The sequence below is a fragment of the Centropristis striata genome, chromosome 7, assembly GCF_030273125.1.
Source record: "Centropristis striata isolate RG_2023a ecotype Rhode Island chromosome 7, C.striata_1.0, whole genome shotgun sequence".
In the NCBI taxonomy this organism is placed as follows: Eukaryota; Metazoa; Chordata; class Actinopteri; order Perciformes; family Serranidae; genus Centropristis; species Centropristis striata.
The window spans coordinates 21,375,117-21,396,358 of NC_081523.1; the positions used below are offsets into that span (position 1 = coordinate 21,375,117).

The 21,242-nt window shown below is 40.2% G+C and overlaps 1 protein-coding gene and 1 long non-coding RNA gene across 2 annotated transcripts in view; one reads left to right on the forward strand and one right to left on the reverse strand.

Moving 5' to 3' along the window:
- Nucleotides 1–6,913, reverse strand: part of fancc (FA complementation group C) — a 90,145-nt gene extending 83,232 nt beyond the window's left edge. The window contains exons 1-2 of the mRNA XM_059336502.1: nt 6,755–6,913; nt 3,892–4,134 (exon numbers count right to left, since the gene is read on the reverse strand). Coding sequence (XP_059192485.1) covers nt 3,892–4,089 — 198 coding nt within the window. The 5' untranslated portion in view covers nt 4,090–4,134; nt 6,755–6,913. The remainder of the gene's footprint in view (nt 1–3,891; nt 4,135–6,754) is intronic.
- Nucleotides 6,914–14,648: 7,735 nt separating this feature from the next.
- LOC131974145 (uncharacterized) lies at nt 14,649–19,384 on the forward strand. The gene is made up of 3 exons (XR_009394629.1): nt 14,649–14,768; nt 15,270–15,337; nt 19,006–19,384. It is a non-coding gene; the product is annotated as an uncharacterized LOC131974145 (long non-coding RNA).
- Nucleotides 19,385–21,242: the final 1,858 nt, after the last annotated feature.

Genomic DNA, 21,242 nt, shown 5'->3' on the forward strand with positions numbered 1-21,242 from the left:
TATAGAGAACAGCTTTGATGCAAGAGAAGCCCACACAAAGAAATCTGACATAAGCTGACTGTAATTGAAGCAGTGTGCTGAAGCTCAACCAAAGATGGTTTGGCTTATTTCACTGCCATGTACACACAGCGGAGTTTATGGTGTTGGCTGATCAGGATCTCATGTGATCCTAGAATGTGGGAAAAACATAGACACTGATTATAATAACGCTCATAGGTTTTCTTGTGGGCCTCAAAACATTTTCCTCTTCTTGTCCCATATCTTACCCATGGGCACATCCTTCTATTAGAATCATTGACACTCCTGTCAATCAAGCAAACATGCACCTCTCTTTTTTATCACCACTATTAAAGGAATACTTTGTATTTTTGAAGTGAGGTTGTATGATGTACTTATTCACAGTCAGTATTTAATTTATTACCTACCTTGCCATCAGACAGCCCCTACCAAGGGGAACTGAAGCCCTGATCTATGCTCTATTAAAAGCCACCAGACTAGATAAAAACAGTAATTTTATCTCACCTAACACAGGGGTTACTGGTCTACTGCTCATATCTGTTTAGTTCATTAGTGTTTGTGCTCATTAGTAGGTCCGCAAAAGGACAAAAGACAAAGTCTTTTTTGTCCTATGGAAAAAAATATTGATGTTAACAGCAAGTTGTCTACACTTTTGGGATTTTATAGCCAAAATGTAATAGCATTATCAGTACTGCTGGGGTATTATTGAGTTAAGAGGAAAATAGAACAGGGGAAAAGGAAGAAGAAACAGTTTTAAGAATTTCATAGAGCAAATAAAGATGGAAAAAAGGCTGCCGCAATGCCAATATGCATCAGTCTTGCTTCATGCACCTTTCATCAGATATAATCAGAGAGCACTGAGCAAACATAGAGAAGTCTAAATGTAGCATTGGATAAAAGAAAGACTTTAAGGTAACTATATGTTCAGAAAGCATCAGACGGACAAAGAGATTAACTTGATTTCCTCAAGTGGGTGAGATCACCATTAATGGGAAGCAGAGTGGTAATAGACCATGTAGGGTTTCTCTAAATGCCCCCACAAAACCTCCAATGCTGTCTTGAGCACAGCCCTCTCATACTCAGCCCTCCTATCAATCGAACAACACGCGGCCAACGTTGTGTGCGAGTATACATGTGCATTTGTGTGTTGGTGATGCAACTAAAAAGGAATGTTCATTTACAATAATGAACTTTACTAATGCGTTGTGACTGCAGGAATGCCCATAAGAATGAACAACCGCAACAGAAAGTAATTATCACTGACTATCGGGGCCAAATTATCATCACAGCCTTGTCAACATTGTCCTTAATTATAAATGGGCTTTGAGACAATGTATCTTGTCTTGATTAGGGACAGACATCTCAGACAGAAGTGACTGATTATGTTCGAGCCAGGGAAGCAAATGGGACAAGTTTATAGACGAAGATGAAGCGAATGGTGAGGAAACACTTCTGTTCCTGACATCAGAGAACCACAATCAGAGTAGCCCTAACATTAGGAAGCAAAGTTACTATGGTGAGGACATAAATATACACTCGACTGTAATGTCGATTTCCCCACAGCCTGCATCCATCTTCATTTGGGCAACAGGAGTTTCCGATCAGTTCCTTTGAGGAGTGGTGTGAAACTGCAGCAGTGGTGTGGCAACAATGGAAAAACAATTAGGGGACTTGTATGGTGACTATAAATTGTAAGTGTACAACAATATTGCAAATGCACATGGACATAGGGTTGCAAAATTCCAGGAATTTTCAAAGTTTTTTGAAATGAAGTAATTTTACTTAATTTTTGAATGGGTGGGGTCAGGGGGATGAGTAAAATTTAACTCAACATTCATGTTTTTGTTGCTCAATGAAAGAAGTGATTGTTCAATAAAATAATTAAAACTTGATAAAGTACTACTTACAAATAAATCTGTTATGTCATTTTTTAAAATTGTATTATTTTGCATGCATGTGTGCTTATGACAAAACAAAATGTTTATATTTATATATGACACAGTTGTTTTGAATTACCCCCAATTTCCAGTTAATTCACATAAATTTCCATAATTCCCATGGAAAGTTTCCAATTTGGAATATTTCCAAAATTCCCCAGCTTAACTTCCCATGAAATGTTTCTGGAACTTTACAGAAAATTTTCCACACCTTTGCAACCCTGCATGGACACAGGTAAGCACTCGTTTAAGGACTAGTTCATGGATGAAATTTGTTAACTGTGGACAGAACTGGGCTAGTTGTTACCTCTGCAAAGGAGGTTACGTTTTTGGTGTGGTTGGTCTGTCAGTAGATGATGGAAATACTGTTTTTTAATTAAACTTGATGGAAAGGTGAAGCATTGGTTTGGAGTGGTTCTGAATCACAGCGAAGGTCGGACACACAAATTATTTTTAAATTTTGTTTACATTGCAAGATAACACATTTATGTTTAATTCATGTGGTGACAGAGTAATTCCCGAAAATTCAGGTGAAAGGTGGAACGTTAGCATTGTGAGATAGGCCATGACATGGAGGAAGTGTGCGCTCTCTGAGTGTCCTTCCAGTTTCCCTCTTTTTTAAGTCTGTACTGCACGGCTAAGCTGAGCGGCTGCTGGCTGCAGCTCAAACAGAACTCCGATAGGAGGGTGGTATTGATCCAACACTCAGCAAGAAAGCAAATGAGCATATTTCCCAAAGACATCAAACTACAAGTGCTATATTAAGATAGGAAACTTACTCCACTTTTCTAACCAAATGTAAGCCTGTAAATTAATAATAACTAGGAGTATTTCCCATCTTAGGGCATAAGCCACAGGAAAGTTGTTAAGTCATCAAAGGATGCAAAATGCTGCCAAGAAGCAGGCTATCTTCAGCTGGTCTTTTATGAGTCCACTGCCAGTAAAAAGGATTTCAACCCAATTAAGCTATACCATTCTTTTTTTTCTTTCTTTGTATCCGCTCCATCATTCTACACATGCTGACACCTCTGTATGACGCATACCCAGAATAATGCTAACAGAGAAGGAGACAGACAGATATAATAATAATAGCCAATGCTTGATCTACAAAAATATATGGCTAGTTGCCGAAGTGGAGAGGAAGTAGAAAGTAAGGCGGATTCTAACCATCACCAGAGTGTTACAGTAAAACATATGGACAAAGGACAATCACAAATGAAAACCTGCAAGAGCACCATGACTGCAACAAGAGAAAGAAACAGACTTGTTATGTGAGAAAAAGAGTATATTATGTGAGGGAGAAATGTGAGAGAAATTTGGTTATAAAGATCATAGAAGACAGAAAGTGCTAAGGGGAAAGAGCTGGAAGGAGAAGGCAAGGCTACAGTAACACTGAAATCTCACAGTCCTGCACCCCTCCTGTCCTCTGCCCCCTTCCCAAATTTGCTGGACCTGATATGGGGATACATTAGGTTAGCGCTGGAGGTCCCAATGCGGCTATTACCTGACTAACTCAACACTGCAGCACTGCCAGCCAGACATACACAGCCTCTGCACAGCACAGAGCAGCCTCTGTTAGCAAGAGCCTACCAACGCTGGACTTACTGTTCATACTCTGGCTCGGATACAGAGTGAGCGTGTGAATGTTTGTGTGTGTGTGCACTGGACGTGCTGGTGTTTAAATTAACTTCGGGTGGCTGCTTGGCCTGACTGATTAACTAATCTAATTTATTTCATTAGGTAAGGTGTGTCAAGACTGTAAAACAGGCCTTTTAGTGGAAACGGACCGTTTTATTAGACTTAAGAGGCATCTGGGAAATGAAGTGTATGTCCAAATGTCAACAGTGACAATCTCTGAGCTTCCCTTGGATTGTGACAACGTTAATAAAGAAAATATGTGAAGCCACAAGCTCAACTGTTCACTACATCTGCTCACCATGTTGTTGATATGTGTGAGGAGTTGCTGGAGGAAATCCTTCAGCCTGCTCAAGTGCAGGCAGGTGTCTTTCTGAGTGTCTGCGCTGTCTGCCTGGCCCCAAGCCACTGCTTTGTCCAGCCAGAACTGCATCTCCTGGACGTTCGGCAGTGGATCTGTAGATTGTTGGAGCTGGATCAGTGGCTGTGGCTGAGACATTTTGCTGCTTGTCCAGGTGAATGTACTTAGGATGTGAGCAAGATCCTGAGTGAGACAAAGAACAAGACTGTGGTCAAGCCCAAGGATAACACAAAAAACCCACAAATGATCTTGACTTTAGCTGCGTTTCGACCAACAAGTTCCTGGTCCAGTTTAAGTCCCGGGGCTACTTTTCAAGGAACTTAAAAGTTCCTTGAGCCCACTGTTTTCTGTGTTTCCTCCATGGTCCAAAAACATGCAAATATTAGACAAATTATCCCGCTGACGTATGAAAAAGCAGCATGGCATGGGATGGGGGAGGCTGCTGAGGGTTGCAGGGGTATGCTCACTCTGCAGCCAAACATGTTGAACCCAAGTTACTGATGCACATTGAATGTAATGTATGAAAAGCAGAGGAGGAAAAGAGCATGTGTTTCCACAGTAAATCATTAGTTTGAACCTACTGGTATGACTAAGTACATGCATTTTAAGCATACTGGTGACGATTATCAGTTAACAAATTCTTAGCCAAAAGAAATGCCATTTAATCTGCATTAACTAAAACGTAAGTTATTACTAAAATGAAAGAAAGATGCAGCCAAACCAACATCAGGCAATAAAATCAGCCTGCCAATGGAGTTGTTGGTCTCAACTTTATAATGTGCTTATGTGGCCGGCATCATCCTTCATCTTCTATTAGAGCAGAAGTGGATAATACAATTATAATTGGAAGTAATAATAAGTAGAAGATAAATTGAGGCAAATTGTACTAATCTGGTTTGAAGCTTTTATGACAACAATCTAACAATGAACACACACACACACACAAACACACACGATAGCCTACTGAGAAATAAACAGCACATTCTTCACCTTTTATGATAATGGAGAAAAAAACGTGGGGGGGCAGATCACAAGAGTGTGTGTGTGAGGATGTGTTTCGTGTCTGTATATAGCCTGAGAATAGTGTGTGTATATGTGTGTGTGTGTGTGTGTGTGTGTGTGAGTGTGTGTTTGTTGTTTTTTGTCATAATGACAGGTCTGCGTGAGACACCACAGGGTTGTACTTTATGATCACCTCGTTACACACAATTTGTTTAATGTCTTGCCATCATCTCTGCTGGAAAGCCCCTATGGCTCGCTGATGTGAATATATAAATACTAATTTTCGGGGAGAAAAAAAGCTCAACCAAATTAGGAACAAACACCTCTTGTTGACTTGTGTTGGGAGCTCAGATTTTAGTAAAGCAGCTGTGGAAAAGAACATGCTGAATACCTAAGTAATAGACAGTCACCCATAATCTTTATCACACACAGGCAGTTACATGAATACACAGGCTTATATACTGTACTTACACAACTTTGTTGGCGCAATGCATGTCATTCTGGCGAGAAAATATGTACATGAACATAAACACACTCGACAGCAGCTCTGGTGTTGGCTGAACACATTCTGGAGCAGGAACGAGATGTGACTGGTCAAATATTATCTTTGAAGATTTGTTAAACTAAGCTTGTGGACTTTGGGTATGGGTGAGTTTGCTGTTCCAATTATGGGATTGTTGACATTATTTCAGTATAATCAAATCAGTTAAACATCACTTTCTACAAATTTACTTCTGTGTGCTTCAGTATGTTATATTTAAGAACACCTGGATTTACTGGGAGTAGTGTAAGGGTTGTCTCAATAAAGGTCATAAAAGGAACTGTTTTTTTCATCAAATTGGTTGTTATTTTATATTTCCTCCAGTGGAGAAACATAAACAGTACAGTACAGATGCATCAATAAAGGGCACAAGGGCTCATTGACAGGTTTGATGGAAATTATGTGAATCATATACTACAGCTTTGCTAGTCGCTAGATCTCAACCTATTGGACATTTTTAAGCAATGTGTTAGACAGCGCTCTTATCTGCCATCATTTGCTTGATTAAGTCCTTTTTCAATAGTTAATTGATTATCAATCTTTGTTGATTAGATTTATTTCAATTGACAAATCACCTGCTCAGCCCTAACCTTTACCTTAAAAGGATTTTTTTTCCTCTAAAAGACAAACAGATAGTTGACCTAACTTCAGATCATCTGAAGCAACAGGTGCTTAGCCAGCCCGCTGACTCAAGATGTACCACCCCAAAGGCACACCTAAGACGATAATATGAAAACATAAAAACACATAAAAACAAAGACACTAGTGAGAAAAAGCTAATTGCTCCTTTTTACTTGCCCTGTTTCCCCACACACACTCACTTACCTTGCTACACTGAAAAAAAAGATTTTTTATTTTATTATTATTATTATTATTATTTCAATCATCTATATAAATTCTACAAAGAAATACGAATTCAATGCTTTTACTTTCTGTGTGGAAAAACCTAGTTTTTTTAAAAGTAAATGTTACTCCAGGGTGCAACCTCTGCACCACACCACAGGATGCCAGTATTGCATCTACTCTGCTGCAGTTACACATGATACAAAACTACTTCAGTTAATTTTAAAGACAAAAAAGAACCCTAATATACAGCTGCTTTGTGTCAGATAGTGTCGAGTTAACGTTTTGACCCTGTGGATACACGACAAGTGAAATGTTTTTCATATATTTTGTTACTTCAGTTGTTAGCTTGTTAGCAAGTTAATGACTCAGCAGTCGTATAAATGTCAGCTACTGTAGCTAAATATGTGGACTTACATGGAAACAAGATGTGCAGCCATCAATCTGAAATATCTACAGAGTATAAGTCAGCTATATCCATCCATTGTGTATGTCTTCAGATGTTCAGAAGATAAGCTTTCGTCCTGCGGTGTAAACAAACTGAACGTCCCTCTTCTCCCGGGGTTCCGGGTATGGAAGAAGACTATTGGCTGAGAGTCACGTCACCTACTCGTCATCGTGGCAGTGCCTGCTGGGAAATCGAGTCACATAGCTTCCACCTAAATACATTGGGCGCTTTGTTTAAAAAGTGATTTCCACAGTGTTTATGTGTACATTACAGAAACATTGCGTTGACAACATTTAAAGCAAGCTGCTTTAAAGAAGAAAAACAACACTAAGACGAGATGTAAAAGAGACAAAAGGCATTATAAAAATACACATAATGAGTTCAAATAGAAAATACAAAGCTAAACTGGAAGAGAACGTTCCAAAGAGACAGGGCCCTCAAGGCAAAAAAATAGTATATGTGTGTGTCATTCGTTTCAGGGGTGAGGGTCCAGAGGTTGAAGCAGAGTGCATACCATGGGCAGGAATTCAGGGGTCTCGAGCATGTCCCTCTGGAACCCAAAGCAAACTTTGAGGGGTTCCCGGCCTGCATGGCTCGAACTGACAAATCACCCAGAGGCTCCAGCCAGATTCCAAGTAGCCCAGCACAGTGCACCAGGAAACGGTTGTTTAAACATACGTAATGTCACGTGTGTGTGTGTGTGTGTGTGTGTGTGTGTGTGTGTGTGTGTGTTTGTGCATTTAGGTGTGTGTGTGTGTGTGTGTGTGTGTGTGTGTGTGTGTGTGTGTGTGTGCAACTCCAAAAAACCTTTGCATATAATCTCTTTCTCCTTCAGGCACTAATGCACATTATGCCCACAATCACACACACACACACACACACACACACACACACACAAACACACAAAATTTGTTTCTATGTCTCTTGTACATGTGTCTGAGTGTGGTCAAATGTGGTGGTGGCTGTTAATGTGTGCCTAAATACAGCCCAATGTGCATGTTCAAGCCATGGCATGTGCTCTTTGTGTGCACTGTATGAATGTTACAGCGGACAGTGCAGTCTAAGATGGGGAATGTGTTTAAAGTGGTCTAGTGGCTCAACATTAGACATCAGAATTTCTGTGGTAGGAAAGCCCGGGACTGCAGATGTGTGTGCATGTATTTGTATGTGGGAGTGTGTGCGTGTGTGTACAGGTGTGTGCATTTTCCCCTGTCATAGTTTGGTGCTTGTGGCCAGCTTTCCAAAATCGAACATGGAAACAGTGTATTCAAACGTCTGTGAGGTGCAACATCTTTTTTTTAAGTTTTAAAGAATTTTCCCTTAAAATATTTTTCACCACTTTTGCCTGAAACTGTAAGCAGTCACTCTTAATTTTCCAATATTCATTTCTACAGTCCATTGAACTTTTTTTTAAACAGATACAGGCTACTTTAAATCAGGGTTCAATGGAAAATAAAACGCCCATTCATATCATCCTCTACCATTATTATTCATATTACCACAATGAATTTATGTCTAAATGTAAATGATCCCAATTGGAGGATTTTAATCCTTATTTATTCCGAAAGTACTCATGTTTTATCCAAAAATGTGTACAGTGCCATTTTCTTGTCTAATGTAAGATTCATTGGGATCCCTTTACCTCTTTTCAGGAGCTCCTCCTGAAAAATGTAAGGCTTTATGAAAACTCTGAGATCCCTGGCCTGAATTTGACACACACATACACATAAACACACACTTAACTTTAATCATACACATTTTTACTAAAAACCATAAAACTGTTCCTGACTTTGGATTAAAGTACCGTCATGTAACATATTTATGTTGGTGTCTCCATCAGTAAATGTCCAGTGAAGGCAGCAGTTAAAATCATAAGGCGCTGGTCCAAGTTCACCATCAGCTCCACCCTGGCTGCCTGCCTGGGCCAACATGTAGGTCAACCAGGGCTCTCCTCCATGTACAGGGTGTGTGTGTGTGTGTGTGTGTGTGTGTGCGTGTGTGTGTGTCTAAATCTTGTAAAAACATCAGCATATGGGTTTGGAACAAGGTCCCTGAGAGAAGGAAAGAAAAACCACGGCAAAAACTTGAGAGAGTGTGGTTTGATGCCCAAAGTGGAAACCCACACACTGATGTTTTTGTGTGTGTATATGCATGTGTTTATGTACGTGTGTATGTTTGTCCTTGTGGCCGTGCATGTGTGTTGCTATGCCTTTGCTTGCATGGGCACACATATGAATGCTAGGAGAAATGTAGTGTAAACCACGTGTGTTTTTACTGTACTGCTACTCTGTGATTATTACAGAGCCAAGAGACGGGTTGTCACGCAGTGGGGCAGCGACTCGTCCATATGTCTGTGTGTGTTTGCACATATGTGTTTGCATGTGTGCTTTCATGCTTGGAACTGAGGCCTGATCACAGCCAACTGGGCAACTGTACTAGCATGCTGTTATTTCAATGTCCAGTCACTGCTTTTGATTTGAAAATAAGCTGAATATGGGCCTGGTAAATTGGCAATAAAATACAACTGAATAAAGATGAAAACACAAGAGTGTATTGGTATTTATTTGATGAGTAATGCTGTGGAGAAGTTATATTATTGATAAATTCAGATGCCAGTTACTATGACTTCCTAATTCTCTTCCTCATGTCAATTAATGAGCCACACAATATGATTTATCTTCTTATTTTATCTTGAATTTTGAGTTGCTTCATCTTCCTCCTGGTTTTATCCTGCTTGATCATTTAGGACCACATAAAAGCACAGAATGTCACTTTTTGGCCAAACTGTGATGCTGGAAGTCGTTACCAGTTTATCATCTGAAAATTACGAATCTAACCCTAACCCCAATGAAAAAACCCCAGCCATAAATAGATTTTTTTGAGGGAAAGGCAAGCACACGATCACAAATTTTTTGAAGTACAGTTGTTCCTTGACCTTGTGGTTTGGCCAGAGAGGGATGGAGCCGGGTGGAGAGCTTGGGTATCAGTCTCTGGAGCTTATCCCGGGGCGGACTGAGACCAGGAGCTGCACAGCTGCTGACAAATTTGTCAGTCCTGATCCAGACCAATCCTATTACCAGTTCTGCTCCAGACCAAAGCCATTACCAACCTGGCTCTGCTGCTGTGGCCCTACGTGACCTGCTGCCTGACTCAGTGCACCACACACTGATGCTGCTCTGGTTGATGGTCTGGACTGCTGTGTGCATGTGTGCGGTTTCTCTTGCTGGATACCACAAGAGGAAAATATGACCTCGGTGATAAGCAGCATTAAGCTCTGTTTGCATGCTTTGTCTTTTTATTCTTGCATTCAAATTGGGTTTTTTCCCAATGCACATCAACTGGTGCACAAAACCTAGTTTTCCCTCCTTTTTTTACATGCACGCATGAGCATGAACATCTTCATACACACACATTTTCACAAATCTTCTTTGTTTTTATATCAAACAAGTTGGGATAGAAACGTGTCTCAGTGCAGCTCAGATTAAAAAAGGGAAAGCATACTACATCATCATGACATAATCATGGAAAATAAGGCACGCCATTAGCTTCGGCATAGCAGATGACTTTAGTTTGTAATTTAGTGCTTTACAATAAAAATAAAACAAAAAATAAAAACAACTAGGACTGCAAGCAGTACTGAACGGGCCCTTGCAGTACACGCATGTCGGGGCATGCTGCCGTCGGGGTGTGTGCGTTACAGGGGCCAGTCTATACCACCCCTATGAATTTCATTGCCTTAAGTGTTATAGTGTGGCCACGGTACCAAATTTGAAATTAGACTGCCACCACAGTGCCACCTAGGGGCCGATCAATAAAACCTTAAAGGGTTATCCTCAGGAGGGCATTGACAATAATTGTACCAAGTTTTGTATAATAATGCACAAACTATCCCTTTAATCCTCATACAGTGTCTGAAGGAGGACTCTTAACTGATATGTATAAGTTAGAAGAGGCAGGTAGCAATGGTGGAAAGTAACTATGTACATTTACTCAAGTACTGGACTTAAAGTACAATTTTGAGGTACTTTTATGTACATTTTATGTAACTTTATACTTCTACTCCACTACATTCTTTTCCTTTATTATTTTTCTTTCTTTATTTCTTTATTATTATTTTTATTTTATAATTAATTTTTTTTTCCTGCACAATGCGCATGCGCGGCCCTCTGAGATTCTGCGCATGCGCTCCCAAGATCACCCCTCAGAATGGTACAGTCCAATTATTACTTTTGATAAATAGATAAAACTGAGCATTTTAGGATTACACAAGCTATGACAAATCCAGTTGGCATAGTGCAGTCTCTGATTGGCATCTTGACATCTTAATTTCTTGAACTGAGGGGGAATGGGGGAAAGGCCAGACTAACACAGAGAGCAAACAGAAATGTTGAGCTCACGTGATAGGATGTTCTTACCAGGCTATGGGCAGCAGGGCTTTGACAGGGAAGTTGTTAGCCAGCTACATTAACATCAAAGTAAATTAAACTTGACTGTGTGCACACAAAAAAGATACTCAATAAAATTGAGGCAACAGATTGCACGCAATAATTTTAATCAAATCTAACTACATTACAAGTTCAGTTAATAACAACTTAAAAGGAAGTGCCTGTCAATTAAAAACGGACTACCAGTAATTATATTGTGTTGGATTCATTCAAAATTGTCTTGATTTAGAATTACATACACATAAAGATTATATTTAATGTGATCAAAATAAGTAGATTCCATCTCAAACATTTTTATATTAAAGTTACTTAAACAACTGCCTCAACATCAAGGACGCATTTATATTTAATACATTTTATCAAATATATTAAGTAAAGTAAAATGACTACAGAATAAATTTAGCACAGTGCACTCAGGAGCTACACCATGGTGAAGTGGTTAACACTTTTGCCTCATAGCAAGATTGGATTTGCAGGTTTGAATTCGGCCTCCACCTATTCTTCCTCTTTATATATTTTTGGGCATTTATGACATAATTGATAGGACAGCTGAAGATAGGACAGGAAAGGAGGAGAGAGACAGGGGATGACATTCAGCAATTGGCCACAGGGAAGAATCAAACCTGCAGTTGCTGCAGCAAAGACTCAGCCTCTTGCTCTATCAGGTGAGCTACAGGTCACCCCAATGCTTGCAGTCCTTCTGTGTGGAGTTCACGTGTTCTCCCTGTGTCAGCGAGGGTTCTTTCCAGGTCCTTATAGTCCAAAGACATGAAACTTAGGTTTGATTGATGATTCTAAATTGCCTGTAGATGTGAATGAGAGCATGAATGGTTGTCTGTCTCTATATGTCTACCCTGTGATATTCTGGTAACCTGTCCAGGGTGTACCCCGCCTCTTGCCCAATGTCAGCTGGGATAGGCTCCAGCCTCCCCACGAACCAAATCGGATAATCGGTTCATGTATGATGAATGTGCACTACTTCTAGAAAAAGTGGTCCTAAAAATGTATACGTCTTTTATTCTGATGTGAATAATCGGAAAACAGTTTTCCAATATTATGTTAATGTCAGACAATTGTTCAAGTATGAACATAATAAGAGATTTGATTGAGGATCATAAATGCTATCTCGCGATTTTCTGGTCATTCTTGGGCTGCTGCACTGAACTACACGTCGCACAGTCTCAATAAAATCATTACTTCACTTCGCTGCCTCTCCAGGAAAACACTTCTCCATCACTTGGAACCAGTATCACCCCTTAAAACATTTGTACATTTGTGTGTCTACGTGTCAATTGCGGTCTTTTTGTGGATGAAATAGCTGTCTCTCAGCCTGGGGACAGTTAAAGCAATGGAGGGGGGAAGGAAGGAGACTTTCAAATTAAAGTAGAGGAATGTGCCGTTAAAAATCTTCAGATCCGTTTGGTCTTAACTCTGAATGTCTGGCTGTTAGGAGAGAAAGAGAAAAAGAGAGGAGAGAGAATAAAGGAGGATAAAGATAGAGCTGTCAGAGGTGTCTCCAGACAGGGGCCAGCTCGTCCCCATAAATGGATTTTGTTTTTGGGGTCTTTTGTGTATGTGCTGTGTTTTTTCCCCACTCCAGTGTGCCTTTACGGGTTCATTTAACAGCAGTTAATATAAGTAAAGGTTTGACACTGAACCGTTATACCAAGTGGGCAGAGTTGTGGGAATAAAAATTTTGTTTTTTTTCCTCACAGACAATGTCATCTAACTGGCTCTTTGAAAAAAAAAAAACTTTTTGATGGATGTAAAACATTCACGGTTTGGTCACACCAACAACTGAATTCCAGCTTAATGAAAAATATTTTTAAAATGTAGGTTATATGAGAAAAAAAAGTTTCTCGAGGTAAAAATGCTTGCTTGGATTAAAGTTTTTTTTCCTTATTTACAGCAGTCTTTTAATAAGCAATATCTAAAAAAATATTTTTAATATCTTCCCTCTGTTATTGGCTTTTTTGTTGTGTTCTGACACATTTTTTCTGTAGTTTTATTTTACTTGTTTGTAAAGACCCCTTTCCAGAGAGTTCACTGGGTTTTCACGCTTAACCAATACGAAACACACAAAAACACATGAAAGTAGAAATAAAAATGCAACAGAGAGGAGCCTTAAAAGGAAATCAAGAGACCTACCCTGGCTCTACTGCTTTATAATGTCTGGTGTGAGCAGTCACAGAAGATGTGTGTAAAATCCTGCCTAGAGCAACGCATCTTACCTTACATAACCCTGTTTTACATCTTTCGCATACAAGGGAATCACTTATAGGTCGGGTGAGGGAAAAATACATGTGACCAAACGACGTTACAATAATGCACAACACATATTTACTGCATCCTACTTCCTCTTTCATGCACAAACGTGTGTAGTCACAAGGACACACACTTTATGGCAATTCCAGGCATTTTTAAAGCATGCTTCTTTATTGCTTTGAGAGGAAGCTGAGGATTGGCTGAGAAAGGCAGAGAGGTTCTGTGACCAATGTGAAACAGCACTGCATGCATAAGCCAGTTCACACCGGCACGCACACACACACACACACACACACACACACACACACACACACTGTAGTTACTGCACATTACGAAGACTTTTAGGGAGTTTTAATGTTTATTTTGCATATGAAATAAATTACAAATTGATGCTATACTTTTTAAAACTGCAAATGTGTTTGTGTGTGTGTGTGTATGTGTGTGTGTGTGTGTGTGTGTGTGTGTTCCGCAGGTTAATCTGGTACTCCCGCTGATTACAGATGGTTACATATAACACAGCTGCCTGCTACATTCTGGTAATCAACCAGTAAGAAGAGAACCAGCTGACACTCAACATTTGCAATCAGTCAGTAAGAAAGATCATTGCCAATAAAACTCCAGCTGTTAAGTCAAACATCAAACATCTAATTTTTCTTAGTAATATTCATACACAAAAATCAAATACATGAGTAATCATATTCAAAATTGTACCATACAAAATTTAATTTTGTGTTTGGTATCTTTCTCTTTGTTGTATGAAGTATTACTCTCATACATAACAGCAAAATAATGTTTCAAATGCACAAATCACTTCTGGATGTATTTGACTCCACTTGACCTGAAAATGGCAGTGAGTCGGCCCCCAACACAACTTTGTCCCTGTCACTCATTCATCGTCCAAGTTCAACAACCCTATACCAGAGCTGTGTGTCCGCTTCTACCGTGACATACTGTATCACACACACACATATGGGTGTCTTCATTCAATCACATTCACAGAAACACACACACCTGCTTTCTATTAGTCCAGTAGATTGCAGGGAAATTTAGTGGGAGTGTTAAACACACACACATCCATCTATCTGCCCCTCTGTCCACGATAATTACACACTTCCTGCTTTAAAATCCTTCTCAGACAGCTTCCACTCCAATCATGTCTCTGTTTAAGTTTGAGTGTGCATGTGTGTGGGAGAGAAAGAGAGAGGGTTGGTTTGCAGGCCTATAAGTTTGCATTGGTTCATCAGAGGCAAAGCAGAAACACCACATACCCTGAGTATGTATGACCCACATCGAAATATGAAAGAAAATAACTCACAGCACTCCTGCTTATCTGAACTGTTTCAGATGTTTCTCTCTCGTGTGTGTGTGTGTGTGTCAGTGTTGTACACTATGTTTGGGTGCAGCTCTGTCAAAAAATGAGTGAGTTTTTCCTACTTTACATTAATAATTTAACTGTGTTCTCTCTATTTGTCCAAAGTGGAGTCTTGGGTAAACTATATATAATTAAAGGAATACTTCACCTTTAAAATAACCATTTGCATATCAATTACTGATGACATTTTACACTACTTGTCTGGACACGCCTGAGCAAACTTGAGACGTTAATGGCGATGTGTTGCAAATAGTAAGATTTATGTATGTTTGGGAGGCACGGAGCTTACCACTGGGTAAATGAGAGTTGGATTGAGTGTGGTAAATATGGATGTTTTGAACTAGTTTTGCTGTTATGAAACTCCATTTACTTAAATTCATTAAGAATTTACTACGTTTTCAGATTCGTCATTCACTGTGAAGACATGCAAGAAAAACTAAATTTTCTTCAAGAATTCAAAGCAACACACGGTGAGTAATTGATATGCAAATGGTCATTCCTTTGAGTATTTTTATAGCACTTTGATCCCCATTCATCCACACAGCCACTCACGCAAGTGTCTACCTGTTGACCCACAGCTGCCTCTAGTGAGAAGAGCAGGAATGCTACAGTAATGTTCTCTTCTTTTATGGTTATCTTATGTGCTGTATTTGTATCTATTTTCTCATGTTATACATGAATTATTTGATTGGTTTTTATCTCTGTGTGTCTTAGAGTGACCTCAGCAAAACTTCCCATTGACCAAGTTGATATAGCAATGAAGTACTGAATCTTGAATCCTCATTAACATCTGTAAAAAAAAAACTTGAAGGAATTCAGTGTTTGTGAATTAGCGTCATTTATTTAACATTCCCTCTGTGTCTGTGAATACTATACAAGCTCATCTCTGTGCATTCACAGGCATGACTGTGTGTGCTCATATCTGTATGTATATTTACTGTGCATGTGTCTGTGCGTTGATTCAGACTGGGGCCCCCTCCTGGGGTCCTCGGAGCTCTCCTCCAGCCCTGTTTCTCATTAGGCATCTGTCATGGTGCCAGAATCAATAAGCACAGATGGAAGAAAAAAAATCTCTCCTCTCCTCTTTGTGAATGGGCAGATCATTAGCAAATTCCAAAGTGTTTACCATCATCACCAAGGAAAGACCCTCCTCAACTTTACTGTACTTTTAGTAATTTGTACCACCATTATTTCCTTTATGACCTACAGTTTAAAACCCTCCTTTGTACAAAGTGTTAGAGGCATGTGAAATCATATGCTCCAGTTTTGTTTGGCTTTGCAGAATCTTGTACTCGCTCAACACTCCCAGACACAGATGAAAATATTTAGTTGTGGGTTTCTTTCTGTCTCTCTCTTTCCCCTCTTCCTCCCCCCCTTTGAGTCTTAAGATGACGCATCTGTTTCCATACATTGTTGCATGTTTTCTGGCAAAGACAAACAGCATAGTTTAAACAAAGAGGTGGGTGGTGGGTGTTCATCTGGTTTGTGTGTGTATGTGTGTGTGTGTCTCTGTGTGTATGTGTGCGTGTGCGTGCGTGCCTCCAGGTCTACATTAAACAAAACGGAGAAAGGATGACAGCATCCAACCTCAGTTTGTCATCTTCAGTGTAAACGGCCGTACATCATGCTAACATCTTACATGTGCTCGGCCCAACGACAGCAGTCACACACGGCCGTGTCAACACAGCAGTAATGAAAACAAAAGAACGGAAAGAGCGAGCTGGGAGGGAGGCGGGTAGGGAGAAAGAGAGACGGAAAGTAAAGAAAAAGAGACAAGTCCGATGGAAGCAGAATATAAGTGACAGAGGGTGGAAAGAGAGAAGCTAAGGGCAGGATAAATGCTTCCAGTATTAGCGGAAGAGGAGAGATTATGACATGGCTTGGCACGACTCCTCAGCACTCGTGTGTAACTCAAAGAAAGAGTGGGTGGGTTTTCCACCTCCACAGAATAAATGATGCGAGGGGAAATGGGAGTAAACAACATCAGTCATTATAATTACTCTCATACGGCTACTCCCATCCACCATCAACCATCCTCCAACCCCCCTTCACTCTCTTCCTCTCGCCATTTTCCATCTGTCTTTACTCCCAATTTTTTTTCTGCCCCTTCTCTATTGCTTGATTACACCTTTTACTTTATTCCCTCTCACTCACTTTCTCTCCCTATCCATCCTTGGCAAAGTTCCTCTTTTCTGACTATATTGAAATGAACCCACTTGAGATCTTAAGCTTGAGTACGGTGGTCTGAATCTGCACCACACAGGAAAAATATGAGGCTGTGAAAGTTAGAGTAAAACACTAGGAATGACAGCACATCAGGATTCCGTTTCTAATGTTGTCTGAATACAGCAACAACAGCCAACAGTAATAATAATCTTGGCAAATTTTTTGAGCTTTTTACTGCAGACTATGAGAGAGATACAATCTTTGGCTCTCGCAGCAGAAGCCTTTGAACGCTGCTGAATGCATAGTGAATCATGTCATCTGTTTCTAAGAATTGGATGTGGTTCCCTCGCTGTCTTGGACCTCTACGCTGCTCTGTCTCCCTCGCTCTTCTTCTCTCCCTCTTTCTCTCGTAGGATTCCTGGAGAGTTGTAGTAGTGTGTCAGAAAATGTGTTCAACAAAAGCTTTTGTAGGCAACTTGTCATGTCTGGATAAAAGAATACTTGGCTATGAAAAATAGTTCAGATCCAAGATGTTTTATATGTATTTTGGAATGCAACTGTACGTAGAAAATTAGTCTTCAATTTAAAAACAGTGAGTCTAAGCCTACCGCCATGCTAGTGGCTCTATTAGGCTTAATGGGAGACTGCTCCCTTTTCCAACATCCCATGGATGGAAGCATTGATATATGGTTCAGGTGGTCCAATAGATTGGAAATACACACTGGAGCCCAGTGACTGCTGGTGGGCTCACAAAAAATATCTTTATTACAATGCTGTGAGAAAGGAATGGTTCGGTTTAGACACAAAAAACACTTGGTAAGGGTTAGAAAAAGATCACCTGGGGATTTTTCACATGGGGCAAGCAAATCTATCACAATTCTCTGCTAAGGCCATGTTTTAACTTGTTGTGGTTTAACTTTTACACCAATTGTTTCGCAGGTGATTTGATAACTAACACGCAATGCAAGTTATTTTAGCGTCTGACATAAGGCGTGTTTCCACTGAGTACTTTTTGGAAAGCAGCTGAGTGTTTTGGCTACGCCCACTAGTTAGTTCCCCTTGGCCTCTGTTCCCATACAGGTACTTCTGTAGCGTCTAACAAACGGAGTTCGAAAGTGGCCACAGACCGACGCAGCAAGCAGTGTTGCCATCTTAGTGCCTTTGTCGCAATATTTAGCGACAGTAGCAAGCGCCGTCCCAAAGCACTCACAAGGGGCCCAGTCCTCCCGCTGCGATCTCTCCCAGATGGAGTCAGCAGAGCAGGAGATGTTAACCCTCAGTGTCCAGTTTGCACCAGTCTGCAAATGAATCACTCATGCGTGAAAATGCCGCCTCAACCATATCCAATCAGCATCGACTAGTTAGTAGCGGCTCAGTAGTGGCTCAGAAAAGTACCTAAACGAGGCAGGTACTTTCTGAGCAGCTACCTAAGCTGCTAACCGGTGAAGATGGGCGGATCTTTGGTGAATCCTCTCTCCCAAGTGCCTATAAACAGCTCTTCATTCGCCGTGTTACAGTAACATCCCTGGAGCTGAGCGCTGGATAATAATGTTGATGATTCATGAAGTGTAACTGTTGTCTTGCCTTGTTAATTGTTACTATGTAAATGTATAAAAAGTACACAAGTGCACACACAAAATTACAGATATTAATTTGATAGCTTTCACCTCCTTTCAAATGATCACGGCTTTCACAATCCATCCACTTAACACTCTTCTCTGATCTTTTGAAATTTGAATTCCATCTTCAATCACTCTCAGACATACAATCTGAGAGAAACTAAAAGCAAAAGAGTGATAAACAGAAGACAGATGCTGGAGACCCTCTTGCAACACTTCCCAGCACAGATATATACGCTCAGAATTTGTATCCTGACAACCGTGCACCGCTGCTCTCCAATATGTCAAATGCCAAGCATATTTCTCACATGTCATTCTTATAAGGGCTATTTTGTTGTTATTCACCACTGCAGCCTCCAGATCTACGCTTTAACACTGAGTTTATGTAAGTCTGGCCACTGGGGACTTGGACCTCACATTCTTCTGGATCGCTCTTGTAGGAAGAACGCTCTCCCTCTGTGGGAGATAAAGCAGCCAGCCAAGTCAAACTGGTCCCAGGATGGAACTGAACAACAGCACCAAAACCCGCCCAAAACCACCCACCTCGAGACTGCTGACAGAAAAGAACAGAACAGAAGAGACTTAGAGTTTTGATGTTATCAGCCTCTGTAGAGATGTGCCACATGCCATCATAGTTTTTGTTTTTGTGCCTCAAAGGACATTTACAAGAAAAGGAAAACAGTTGACCTGAGTCTGTACAAAGTTGAATAAACTCCACCTACCAGCACTGACTACTAGTTAACATGTTTCATCTTGTTTCAGAAAAAAACAATATAAAAATGAGAAGTTATAGTTGAGTTTCCCATTGCTTCCAGTATTTATGCTCAGCTAAGCATGGAAATTAATCAATACGCAAACAAAGAAGAAAAATGTAGAGGTACTAGAGGGCATCCAGTGAGAGGAGGGCACATCTAAAGGCAATTTAGAGTCACTAATTTAACCTAACTTGTATGTCGCCCGACTGTGGAAGGAAGCCAAAGGACCCAGAGAAAACAGTGAAAGAGGAAAGTGCTAATTAAACTACACCACCGTATACACCCTCCCATAATGTTCAACCTTTTATTTTAGATAGATAGATAGATAGATAGATATACTTTATTTATCCCAAGCTGGGAAATTACAGCGTAGCAGCAGCATTACACACAGAGACAGTGACAACACAATTAAATAAAAAGAACAACCTAGGCATACTTCAAGCAATAAAATATAAAACTACAATGTGAAAAATATGACCAGAACTTTAGTTTAAAACTATCAACGTCCAGTCTGCCCTCAGTCCAACATGAGAGGACGAAGAAGTAGAGCTACACTGAGGGCTTGTCAATCGTGTTAAGGGTAAAGCCCCCAGTTAGTGTCACAGTGAACACAAAGATGGCTGCAGCTCTTGGCAAGCGACCTTTATCACTAGTCCAACGACCTGCTCCCAGCAAGAAGCCATGTTTGGCCGAAAAGAAACTCATTAATATTTTAAAAAGAAGCAAAACCAGAGCAAATATTTGCACGGCTTTCCATTGCTAATGAGTTCTTGTGAGTAGAGCTTTAATGCTGAACTCACAATGTTTCTTTTAGACTGGTAAGTAACATTGGCTTTTGAGCAAAATGTATCTTTAGGGCAACTAATGACAACACAAATGGCATCAAAAATCATTCCAAATGGCATTGATTTATAGTTTTGATGTGGATGTTTTCTTGCTGTCTTTGTCTTGTTAAAACTTAAGCTAAGCACGCTGAACGATAGGACGGTTCCACACTTAAAGAATGAATGCCTCTCCTACACTCCTATCTTACAGTCTTCTTACTTCTATCTTACGAGTTTTCCAGGCAGAATTATGGTCCCCTTGCTCTGCAGGTTACTGTTTTGCAAGCGTAATATTGCTGCATCTTTGGCGTAGCGGCGGCCAAAACAAATGACTGGTTTAAATACAAACAAGCCAGAGCATTTTTTCCACTTTGTGCAGAATTATAAAAGGGTTAGACAGAACTCTCTCCAGCGCTGGCACAATGCTAAAACAACGTGTGTAGATAGTTTTGGCTATGCGAGACTATCATCTAATATTTACACTCTGAGACACACAGTTCTTATTTAACTTACATTCATTTGCTGTCACTCAAGTCTGGTATTTGGAAACTTATAACATCTTTGAAGTCTGGCAAATAGTACTTTTTTGTATGCATACTGTTGGACACACACAGAGACACATACCAACACACAGAGGCAAACACAAGTCCAAAGTTGAATAGTTTTAAAGGTGTCTGTGAGGTCTCAAAGGTAAAAAAAAGAGAAGAAAAAAAAGATTCATCTCGATCTGGAGCTGTATCAACACACCATACAATGCTTCCTGCAGATGTATTCTGTTTTTTGTTGCTTTTAAAAAAATAATGAATGAGTAAATCGGGCACTGGATTGGACAGGAGTGCATGGGTGTGTTTGCGTGTGTCCCATGCAGTCATGTCAACAGAGCAATCATTCATGTAGAGGAGAGTATACACTCAGAGGGTTTAACTTTGCCGGCAGGTGATGATGGAGAAGCCTTTCAGGGAATGAGTGAGGGATGGAAATAGGGAAAGGGGAGGGACAGAGGGATGGAAA